Source organism: Camelus dromedarius, chromosome 9, assembly GCF_036321535.1.
Source record: "Camelus dromedarius isolate mCamDro1 chromosome 9, mCamDro1.pat, whole genome shotgun sequence".
NCBI lineage: Eukaryota > Metazoa > Chordata > Mammalia > Artiodactyla > Camelidae > Camelus > Camelus dromedarius.
This window is the reverse complement of record NC_087444.1, coordinates 24434718-24447167: the sequence shown is the minus strand read 5'-3', so window position 1 is coordinate 24447167 and position 12450 is coordinate 24434718. Positions and strand designations below refer to the sequence as shown.

General features: G+C 42.6%; 1 protein-coding gene across 6 annotated transcripts in view; it reads right to left on the bottom strand.

Annotated features, from left to right (window-relative positions):
* The window catches only part of MBTPS1 (membrane bound transcription factor peptidase, site 1), a 47295-nt gene extending 35096 nt beyond the window's left edge, over positions 1–12199 (bottom strand). For 2 of the 6 annotated variants that reach the window (XM_064488923.1, XM_064488928.1), the window contains exons 1-3: positions 2920–2938; positions 1581–1658; positions 574–1057 (exon numbers count right to left, since the gene is read on the bottom strand). In XM_064488923.1, the coding sequence (XP_064344993.1) occupies positions 574–742 (169 nt within the window). In that variant the 5' untranslated portion in view covers positions 743–1057; positions 1581–1658; positions 2920–2938. Of the gene's footprint in view, positions 1–573; positions 1127–1580; positions 1659–2919; positions 2939–12032 lie in introns of those variants that run through there. The other 4 variants (XM_064488926.1, XM_064488924.1, XM_064488927.1 and 1 more) reach the window with 4 other exon arrangements.
* Positions 12200–12450: the final 251 nt, after the last annotated feature.

The following is a 12450-nucleotide window of genomic DNA, read 5'->3' as shown; positions in this document are numbered from 1 at the left end:
AATCTGAACAGCAGTTTCCAGAGCTTTGAGTGAAAAAGATCTGGATGAAGCCCCTTGATCACAGAACACATCACTCAAAATCAGATAGCTGTGCTATTTTTCAAAAAGCAAACATTAACAGAAGTTTCAGTGTATGGCAAAGAAATGCATGTATGTTTTTCAAATAGAAAGAAAGAATTCTGAAAAGTGAAGGCTTGGTTTTATTTTATTGAGAACAATAAATGAATTTAGAGCTGTATATGAATATAAGACTACTTGCTTAGTTATTCACAACTGGTCACATAAACCTGCAGCACCTCCAAAGTCCCCACCCTCACCAGCTGCAATGGCATCTGTTCCATGGAATTAAGTTTTAGGGAAATAATTCAGAATGTCAATTACCTTGCTTCATATAAGCTAACTGTACTGGGAAAACAAACTTCAGCAGAGTTAACATTCAAACACCATGCACTCAGCCCATTTGAAATTTATTGTAGAAGAGAGGGAAATGTTTTCAGCCACAGCTAATGTTTACAGTAAGTCTGGAAAACGCATCTGGGCGGAGGTCCCTAACATTTAAAATAATACCATTACCATATTCCACAACCGTTGAGGAGAACTCCACCTTCAAAGTCAGGTGGGAACAGCCAGGGCACGGGGCCTTTTCAAATGATTTCTTTTCCAGTCTGTCCCCCAGATGTTTCTTCCCACAGAGCAACACCACCAGCAGAAGCAGCCAGATGTTGACAAGCTTCATGGTCATCAGTGAATAGGGTCATAAAATCACATAAATTCAAATCGCACTTTTTTCTTCCTTGATTATAAGTTAATTTTTGTTTCAGCTAAAAGCTGAAACATTACTAATCAGCCATTTTACAGTCTTGTCCAATGTAAATAAAAGTTAAATTTCATGGCCTTTTGTGCCTTGGCCTGGAAAGAGGCTTTCATTTCTTTCTTCGTTTCTTCTCCATCTTGAACCTCAGGCTTCACTCACTCTGGCCCAGACACCCGAGTCCTACACTCCATCTGCACCACAGAACCAAAGTCCAGCAGGGATGAGCAATCACTGAGAGCCAGTCTACAAAACAACACAAGCGCACAGAGGCATCAGCAGCACAGCGACAGAGCCCGGGAGGACGCAGTCATCCTGCAATTTAGATAAGAGGGTCAAAAACATAAACCAGCTCTAAGACAAAGCAAACTGTGGTGCAACCATGAAACACCTTATTTCATTTTTATTTAGTTACTCTTCACTTCTTTCAGGAGAAAAAAAGTTCTAAAGCAGCTTCAAAAACAAAAAAAGATAAAATAAATGAGAAAAATACGGATAACAACCCCAGGAATATTAGGCATACTGGCCCTGAGCATCCAAAAAAGGAGGAGGAATCACGACCCTTTGCTTACGATCCTTTACTTCTACTTCAGATTCTGCATTTTCCTACCATTTGCAACTCTTCATCTCTAGGGCATTAATCCAGTTAGCACTTTAATTCCCCATAAATTTCACCAATTTTTCAGGCAAAAGATTGGTACACATCCTGACTATCCACTGTAAAATTAACACCTAAGAACAAACTAATTTCCATACAACTCATACTTACCAGCTTCTTTAAGAGACTCTGGACTCTCAAATTACTCACACTACACCTTTTCAGGTTTTGAAATATTTCCTGCCAACTCTGAAAAGAGCACAGAAAAGTTTTTATTGTCATGAAATTTATTTTAGCTGAACCTTCAACTTAAAGATTTTAACCCTCTAAACATGCTATCAAACCAGATTATCCCTTCTTACTGGAAGTGTTATGAAAGGACCATTGGTGAGATAAAAGCTATTGCCAAAGAAAAATGTCATTTGAGTATTAAATTACTTGCGGGCACAGATACCTTTCAAAATATCTGAATGGTAGGAAAAATGGTAAGTCTTCACAATGACGAGTACAGCAGCAGGAAAAAAACAATGCAGGCTGTAGCACCCCCAGAAAAATGAGTTGCACATGTCACACCAGAAACATAAATCACCCACCAAGGGGGAGGCAGACCAGCGAGGCAACAGGCCTTCCATTGCTACTTGTTTCTACAAAGGAAACACTAAGGACAAGGAGTTAGCTCCCTTTCAAGAGAGGTATGCCCGTCCCATTCACCTGGCAGAAACTGGTACCTGAAAGCACCAAGGAATCTGTGGTTTCTGGAACTATTCATGTGTGCTTCTATAAACAGGAAAACTCTGATAAAGTATAAAGCAAGGGTTTAGAGTGTCTAACCCATTTTTGAAGTCTAATTAACTAGGACATTCATCATTATAATCACAAACGATCCTGAAAAGCAGGCCGCTCTCTGAACTGGAGACCAAGGATGATGGAACAGAGTTCATCAGATAGAAATGAAATATTAAAAGAATTTCCATAGCCACACGTAGAACAATGAGAATACCAATCATATGAACAGAGAAGTGAAAAACAAAGACCAGAACAGAAAGACGGAAGAAAAGCAACAGGAGATGCCAACAGCCACTCCAAACTGTCTTACAGCACTCCGCCCGGGAGAGATCCATGGTCTCCCAGTTCATACTGGATCCCCACAGCGACGGTACCACAGGACACAGTTCTATGCGGCATATACCTGACTTAATTACAGTGTTATAGGTCAAAGATGAGATGGCTAATCACTAGTGATAAGAGCTCTCACATGTTACAGGAAATGAACTTACGGGTAGAAGATTTAAACAGGTTTCTCACTCAATGAAGGCAAAATTTTTTTAATAAAGAAAAAAACCTCCTCTGCCTCATGCTAAAGGATCTATGACACATTTGGGCTAGACAGAACCCAAATATTAGCAAGTCACGTTAGTTAGCAAATCTTAGACCTAAGGTGGGTTAGATCAACTTTAACTAAACCTGTGTCAAATTAACCCACACACACAGCTCAAGACCGTGAACTTACACTGAGCCTGAGAGGGGAGACGGCTCGTGTTCTCTTACAGCTGAAGCAGGAGCCTGATTTCAGAAGAAAAATGGAAAGAACAGATTAGGGGTTTTTAAATTTTAAAATGCCTAAGGTAATCAGTTCTCTTCCAGAAAGAATAGGAAAACTTTTTAGGTTTTTTGAAAAGAAGACTATACCTTAATTTATTCATTAACTCACACAGGTTTACAGAGTACTAACCAAGTTTAAGATGCTGCCGGGTGCCACAGAGGAAACAAAGGTTACTAAGAGAAGGACACAGCCCTGCAGGTGCCATCCTGCAAAGAGGCCGATCCCAAACACTGACGGCTAAGTGGGCGCAGGGGAGGATGAGGCAGAGGAGGGACAGACACAGGTGCCGGGTTGCACATCTTCCCAGGACAGCCTGAGGAGGACGGCAGCGGGCTCAAGTGGAGTCTGACCTGGCAGGGTTGTGAACAGCAAGGAAAGCATGATCCCAGCAGAAAAGCCTCACCAGCCGGCTCACCCTGGCTGCCACGTGGAAGGGGGCACAGGCAGCAGCGGGGAACCAACTGGAAGGCTCCTGCAAAGATGGTGGCCGGGTCCAAGACGATGAAGGTGGTCCCATGACGAAGGTGAAGGTGGAGGTGAAGATAGACTCTGCTGACCACCAGATGCGGGGGCGTGCAGGGGAGGAGCCAGGGATGACACCAAGGCCTCTTGCTCGAAGACTGATGGCATCTGCCCCTAAATGGGATGGAAAAGGCTGCAGAAAAAGCTGGTTTGGGAAACACTAATAGGACCTGAGTTCTGAACAGGAGAAATTGAGGATGAACATTAGAGCTGGGAGGGCACGGCTCAGGGCAGAAGGAACAGGGAGGTCAAAAGAACCTCAAAATCAGTGAAAAAGAATTTCCATAATGAAAGATGGTCACTGGTTTAGTAATTAAAAGGTCACTGAACCGTCCACCAAAGGGCAGCACTGGTGAAGCCAGCCTGCTCTAGTCTCCAAACCTCCAGGGGCTGGAAAGAAGCCATCTCGGGTAGAGAATTCCCACAGGGAGGAGTAGGTTGACAAGGACAAGGCAACACTCCCTGGTTTGTGTGGATCTGGCTAACCTGCTTATGTTTTTTAAGGGTGAACTAAAATCTGGGTTCTAAGACGCTCTTTTTAAAGAGGTATGGCTCATAAAAATTATGACAACAGACACTGAGCTTTCTACAGATTCCCAATCCCAGAAGAAGAAGGCTTTAAAGTACAAATTTGCATTAAGGAAAACAAAAACGCCACCAGGGAGCTATAGGCTGGTGAGTGATGATGTGGGCACTGGGGTCACCAGACCGGCCACCGGCTACCGACCTCTATGCCCTTGGCCTGTTTGTTTTAAAGACAGCCAGTTCCCACGGACTCCTCCGCGGGGGCTCTGAAGGCTTCCCTTCACCGTGTCCACAGGGGTCCTTCCTGGCTCTCACCACACAGTGCAGACCTGGAGACCATTTTCTCCAAGACAGGCTCACCATCTAGTGACAAAGAGATAAGTAGGAACAAGAATAAGATAAGCAAAGAGTATGTAAACACAGACACAAACACACATGAAAAGAAAAACACTCTTTATAAAAAGTGTTTTAACTTTTCCTTTCTTCTTCCTTTTCTGAATAATGCAGTCGAGGACCAGAAGTAAGGTTTGGTGGGAGAGCCGCAGTGGCCCAGTGGGGAGGGATGGAGGCTGAGAGGGGTGTCAGAGCTGAGTGAGGTGCCAGCAGTGACAAAGGGACACTGATTTGATCAAATCAATATTCTGCGGACAGTGGAAAGCAGCTTTCTCACTATCAGAGAAGGAAGTCACAAAAATGAAAGGGGGAAAAAACCTGGATGAACAACGCAGGATCAGAATGAAATTGGAAACACTGGTATGATCTCAAGGTTTTCAACACAGACAGAGTAGACATAAACACATGCAAATCTGGGTACACACATTCACACAAACACACACACATGTATTTCCCAGCTCTGTCTACTAAAAGGACATGGGGCAGTGACATCCCACCGGGAGGGAGCCCCCTTGGTGCCCAGAACTGGTTTTCTTAATACTATTCTCCACTAGAAGAAACCAGGCTCCTTGCTTGCAGGAAATGTCCATTAAGATATCTGGGGACAATGGGCAACTTAATTTCAAATGGTTCAGAGGAAAAAAGGGTTTGTACTGTTCTTGGACCCTTTCTGGTAGGTTGACATGGTTTCCAAAATATGAAAAAAAAAAAAAGTAAAAAAGTCCTATAATTATTCTCAGTTGCTGGGATTGCCCTCAGAAGGGTGGAAGTACTAAATGTGATGGTGGAGTGGGCGCAGTTATAAGCCTCTTCTCTGAGACTCTGCGCGGACCACTGTGTGCATAACCAGACCACAGACCTTGTCAAACAGACTGACAGCATCAACTGTCAAACAGAATGACATCCAAACATCCCAAATGATGGACAGAGCTAGTCAAGTCAAATTAAAAGTATTTCTCGGCAGGAGGGTATAGCACAAGCGGCAGAGAGCATGCTTAGCATGCACAAGGTCCTGGGTTCAATCCCCAGTACCTCCTCTAAAAATAAATATATGAATGAACCTAATTACCTCCCCCCTCAAAAAAAAAACAAAACAAAACAAGGGGATTAAAAAATCAGACGAAAAGTATTTCTCATTCTAAGGAACTGTGGAATTGAGAAAGTAAATGGCTGCTAAAATTAACCCCAGTTCTCTCTATAATTTACAGTATAAAAATAATGTTTTGACAGACAAAAACTGAGACACCCAGTATAAAATAAAATCTTGTTTAAGAATTCAACCCAATAAAAACTACTCTCATATGTTGCTAGTGAATGTAAAAATTATAACCTTTTAGAATGGTAACTTGCCAACATGTGAATGAAAAAATCTTCTAGTCTAATATATTCAATAATAACAGTAACTGACACTGAGCATTTATCATGTGGCAGGCATTATTCTAAGTAATTTGCATATATTAACCCACTTAATGCTCACAACCTGTTCCTACCCAATTTTCAGATGAGAAAACTGAGACGCAGGATGGCTCTGTCAGTTGCCTGGAGCCACACGGCCAGGAAGTGGGAAAGCTGGGCTGAGAACTTGGGTAGTCTGGCTCCAGGAGAGACACTCTTAAGAGCTAGGTTATCCCACTTTCCTAAAATCTCCCTGCAAAATTCATTCCATAGAAGTATGAATCTGAAAGTACACAAAGATTAATGTTCAGGGATTTTAACTGGTAAAAATTAGAGACCATCTAAAAGCAATAGGGAGAGCCCAGAAATAAACCCACAAACTTTTGGTCAATTAATCTTTTGACAAAGGAAGGAAGAATATACAGTGGAGAAAAGACAGTCTCTTCAGCAAATGGTGTTGGGAAAACTGGACAGCTGCATGTAAATCAATGAAATTAGAACACTCCCTCATACCATGCATAAAAATCAACTCAAAATGGCATAAAGATTTAAACGTAAGACAAGACACTATAAACCTCTTAGAAGAAAACATAAGCAAAACATTCTATGACATAAATCTCAGCAATGTTCTCCCAGGGCAGTCTGCCCAAGCAATAGAAATAAGAGCAAAAATTAACAAATGGGACCTCATTAAACTTATAAGCTTTTGCACAGCAAAGGAAACCATAAGCAAAACAAAATGATAACCTATGGAATAGAAGAAAATATTTGCAAATGATGCAACTGACAAAGGCTTATTTCTAGAATATATAAACAGCTCATACAACTTAATAACAAAAAACCAAACAACCCAATCCAAAAATGGGCAGAGTACCTAAACAAGTAATTCTCCAGTGAAGACATACAATTGGCCAACAGGCACATGAAAAAATGGTCAATATCGCTGATGATCAGAGAAATGCAAATCAAAACTACAATGAGGCATCACCTCACACCAGTCAGGACGGCCATCATTCAAAGGTCCATGAACGATAAATACTGGAGAAGGTGTGGAGAAAAGGGAACCCTCCTACACTGCTGGTGGGAATGTAGTTTGGTGCAGCCATTATGCAAAACCAAAAAAACTAAAAATAGACCTACCATATGATCCAGCAATTCCACTTCCTGGGTATTTATCTGGAGGGAACTCTATCTGGAAAAGATACATGCACTCCAATGTTCACAGCAGCACTATTTACAATAGCCAAGACACGGAAACAACCTAAATGTCCATCAACAGATGACTGGATAAAGAAGCTGTGGTATATTTATACAATGGAATATTACTTGGCCATAAAAAATAATCAAATAATGCCATTTGCAGCAACATGGATGGATCTGGAGAATGTCATTCTAAGTGAAGTAAGCCAGGAAGAGAAAAAAAATAACATATATCACTCATATGTGGAATCTTTAAAAAAAAAAAAAAGACAAAGGAACCTTTTACAAAACAGAAACAGATTCAGGCACAGAAAACAAACTTACGGTTACTGGCGTGGGGGGAAGGGGGAAAGGGATAAATTGGGAGTTCAAGATTTGTAGATACTAACTACTATATATAAAATAGATAAACCAGGAGTTCACACTGTACAGCACAAGGAACTGTATTCAATATCTTGTAGTAACTTAGGGTGAAAAAGAACATGAAAAGAAATATATATATGCTCATGTATGACAGGAACATTGTGCTGCACACCAGAAATTGACACAACACTGTAAACTGACTATATTTCAATAAAAATATGTATATTAAAAAAATGCATTCTCACAAATACTAAGAAAAAATAAATAAGTAAAAGCAATAGTGGACTAGCTGAATAATTACGGTTCACCCTTACAGTGGAATGCAATGCAGCAATTTCAAATATGCTCCTTTGGAAGGCTGAATAATGGTCCCCAAAAGAGGTCCACATTCTCATCTCCAAAACCTGTAAATGTTACTTTATATGGCCAAAGGGCCTCTGCAGGTGTAACTAAACTAAGGGTGTCGAGATGAGGAGAATACCCTGATTGTCCAGTCCACTGTAATTACAAGAGCCTTTGTAAGTGGAGGCAGGAGATGTGATGATGGAATCACAAGGCTCAAGTGAGACAAGGTAGAGGTCAGGAGCCAAAGGATGCCGGTGCCTCCAGACACTTAAAAAGGGAAAGAAATAGGTTCTCCCCCCGGAACTTCCAGAAGGAATGAAGCCAATACCTTAACTTTAGCCCAGTGAGACTGATTTCAGACTACTGACCTCCAAAACTGCAAGACAATAAACTTGTGTTGTTTTGTTGGGGGGGGGTCATTTATTTAACCCACGACCTTGTGCATGCTAAGCATGCACTCTACCACTGACCTATACCCTTCCCCCCAAATTCATGTTGTTTTAAGCCACTAAGTTGGTAGAAATTTGTTACAGCAATAGAAAACTAATATATTTCCCAAAGAATATGGGGGAAATGCTAATGAAATATTAAGTAAGACAATTCATGTACAGTGTGATCCAAATTTTGTTTTTAAATATGTATTTATATGGACGGGGGAAAAAGAATATAAAAAGATGTAAAATGGTACCAGTGATTCTAGCTTTCAATGTCATGATCACAGGCAGTTAGTTTCTTAATTCTATTCATTTACCTTTTTACAAAGAGCATATATTACATTTAAATTAGATAAAACAAATACTTTAACAAACCTTTTAAAATAAATTTTATAGAAAAATTTTCTTGTTAGACAGTGGCACAAAGAGTCAAAATATGTTAAAAATTTATTTGTACACAAAGCAGAGCTTAAAAGGGATCTATTTCCTAGAAATTGTTTTCAAAAATCTGTCTACCTTCTAGCTTAAGTATATGCTTTTAGCTAGTTCATTCTGAAGAGGTTTATCATTTGTAATGTCACTTACAGGGCCTAGTTAGGGCTGTGACTGGATCCACTTAGTGTCTCCTGGATTTCATTTCTATAAATTCTTTATGCAGAAGACCTGGTTACCCTTCCATACAAATGCACACCTTAAAAGATGGTATTTACAAAAATATGTATTTTCCATAAAGAAGTATAATTATGCCTCTAATACAGGTGCAATAAAAAATATTTGGCAATAAACAATAAGTGTAAAATAAACAGTTCAAATAATAGAATGCCAGGAGTAAGATTTAATGAGATGTATAAAGGCGAGACAAAGCAGAGAAGATGTATTACTTGGGCAAGCAACTGGTCCAAGGACAGCTAACACTCCTTGCAGCACTGAGAATCTTCTACTTTGCATTATAAAACAGTATCACTAAGATTATGATTCTAGTGTAGCTGAAATACATTTGAAGATTTTTTTTTTTTTGTGCAAATAATTAAAGAACACAATTCAAGGGGCAGGGTATAGCTCAGTGGTAAAGCATGTGCTTAGTGTGCATGAGGTCCTGGGTTCAATCTCCAATATCTCCATTAAACTAACTAAATAAATACATACCTAATTACCTCCCCCACAAAAACAAAAGAACACAATTCAGGTGAGAGGAAATTACTTGTATCACCCAACAGTCATCTAATTATGCAGCTGTGCCTTGCTTTGTAATAAACCTTTACTGAACTAGATCCAGGGAAAACAGAATGGTGTTGAGTCCACGAAAGGATACCAATCAGTTCAATTAAAATTTGGCTATAAAAACACCATTTTCATAACTAACTGCATACTTGGCTGCATTACCATTGTTTAATAGGCTAATATTTAAGAGGTGCCAGACCACACTATCTTAAAATAAAGGTGTGCTCTTAAGCTGATTGAACCATTCATTCTGGCACATTCTCTCCATCAGTAGGTTTCATAGGAAAAAAAACCACAAATAATTCAGCCCCAAGAGTCAAGAGTGCCAAAGTTAAGAAATCTTGGTCTGCATTGTTCTTTATTGCCATAGATGTTGCTCCTGTCTCTTCATTCTTTTCTCCCTTCTGCCATCCAGCACTGGTCAACTGCGTACGAGATTAGTATTTTCTCACTTTAAACTCATTTCCTTAAGCAAAAGGACGTGGTCAAGATTAATAACCCTAGTTAGCAGATTTCTGCAGCATGTCAGAAGTGATGAGGCCACAGGGAAGAGGAAATCAACTTTAGCCTCCTCCTACCTCCTCCTTAACCTGCCTCAGGCACAACACTGACAGACCAAGGTCTGGCCTCCCGTTCTTGATATTTCAAGTCACCGAGGGTTGGGATTGCCAAGTTTTTCCAATAAAATACAACCAGGATCTAAACTCTCTCCTGGAGTAAAGAGACAGATGCAAATCCCCCACCCTTGACCCCAACTTAAGGCACTACTGGGAGCCACGTGTGGTTTTCCCAGACCTGCAGCCTCTAATTATCTGTAGCACCTGCAGAGGCTGCCAATAAATGGAAGAGGCAGTGGCCAGGACAAGAATCATCCACCACCAGACCTATGGAAAATACAATCGAAGAACATGTGGATGGGAAGGGCATGCGGGGAAAAAAAAAAAAAAGAAACCTGGTAACTCTTAGAAGAGCTCCTGCTTGATCCTATGTGACAGCAGGTGCTTCAAAGGCTCTGCAAGCACTAAATCAGAATGTCTCTTCTTTCATAGACACAACCAATTCTTGATTATAAGGGATACTTGAGGAGCACAAGAGAGAGATCTGGTGAGCAAGAGTTCCACCCTCCCTGTCCCCAACAAAAAGGGCTCTGGCCATCTGCATCATACATGGGAACATAAAATCAAATTTTATCTGCAAAAACTGCTCTACATGAATGGATAAACAAAATGTGTTACATCCCTACAATGGAATATTACTGGGCCATGAAAAGGACTGAAGTATTAATACAGTTGGTACAATGGAGATAAACTTTGAAAACAGTATGCAAAATAAAAGAAGCCAGACACAACAGCCACATATCATCTCACCTGAATATACTAGATATTCAGAAAAGACAAATCTCAGGAGACAAAGTAGATTAGTGGTTGCCTGGAACTGGGGTTACAAGTGAGTAGTGAGTGCAGATGGGCACCAGGGATGTTTTTGAAGTGACAGAAATGTTCTAAAACTGGGTTGTGATGATTGTACTATAAATTTACTAAAAAAAAAAAAACACTGAATAAGTACACTTAAAACAGGTTAATTTTATGGTGTGTAAATTATACTTTAACAATGCTCTCATATTAATATGTATAAATATATAAAATGGGTGCTGCAGATTAAAAAGTTGAGCAGAATCACTGCTCTCCAAACCCCTTATTTTTACAAATTCGCAAACTGAGACGTTGAAGTTAGAGCACTATTACCAGCACAGTTAAGACTAAAGGGAAATGAAATTCTCCAGAGTTCAACTCTGAGATCTTAAGCCCCTCTCTCTCACTTGGAAGTGTCCTTCACAATCTAAACTGTAAATATTTAACTTAATTTGCATAGACAAACAGCCCAAGATTCTCAGGAGCTCTAGCCAAAACAAAGGGTAAACATCTTAATGAAAATATGTTGACGATCTGTAACAGTCTCCGGGAGCACACTCACGACAGGGCAATGCACGATGTGTAAGATCCTACAGGTCTGAAAGGCACTTTTGTTTCGAGAGTAAACCCAAGAGTCTCACGGGCCCAAACTGCCCACGAGCTTCTTACACCGCGTTTCTGAAAACCAGCGGAGCAGCGTGTAGCGCCCGAGACCGGCAAAGAACCGAGGTCACTTAAGATCTGCTCCCGGCACCCCTCTGGGAGCGGACCGAGAACTACGGTACGCTCGGAGGCTAAGGGCCAGAGCCAGGCATGTTGTTTCACTCAGCTGCTGTTTATTTCAGATAAAGACAACGGTGAGACGGAGCAAGCTATCAAGGCGTGTAAACACGGAGAAAGGGCCAGGCGGGGACCCCCGCCGCGAGTCGGGGCTGGGTCTGCGGCGAGCGGCGGAGACCACGCGTTTCCCGCAAGTGGGCAGGCGGCGCACCGGGTGCCTGTAGACGCGTCTCCACCGCTCGCCCAGCTGCCCTCGCGCTGTCCCGTCCTCTCCCTAAGGATCTGGGGCGCAGGGAGGCCGCCGCCCCCAGCGCGGGCCCGCGCCGCCCCCCGCCCTCGGGGCCTCGAGCGCGGCGAGCACGCCGGAAGGCGCCGCGGCCGCGCAGGTCGGGAGGGGTAGCGGCTCCGGGAAGCGGGCCATCACACATACCTGAGGCCGCCTCAGGCTCGGGTCCGGCGGGCCCGGGATAACGGCGCCTCCGCGGCGAACACGCCTTGAGTCCCCATTCGGGGCTGTTTACTCCCAACGCTCGCGAGACTGCACCATCGGGGCGGGGAGACCGACAGCCGGGGCAGTCCCCCAGGCGCCGGCTGTGCGTGCCCTGCGTGCGCGCTCTGGACGCCGAGGGCCGCCGGGCCGGTAAGGCGAACGAATGTCTCGCGACATTTGGGGGGGCGGGAGCGCGAGCGCAGGGGCGTGGCCAGCTCGCAGGGACCCATTTGAAGACCCGGGAAAGAACCGTTGCAGGATTCCCACGTGGGATGTGCTGGGCTTCAAGGCCCGGGGCCCTGGGGACCTGCACCGACCCCCCCCAAAGCGGCCACGTCGGGCCTGTCCTAGGGAGGAC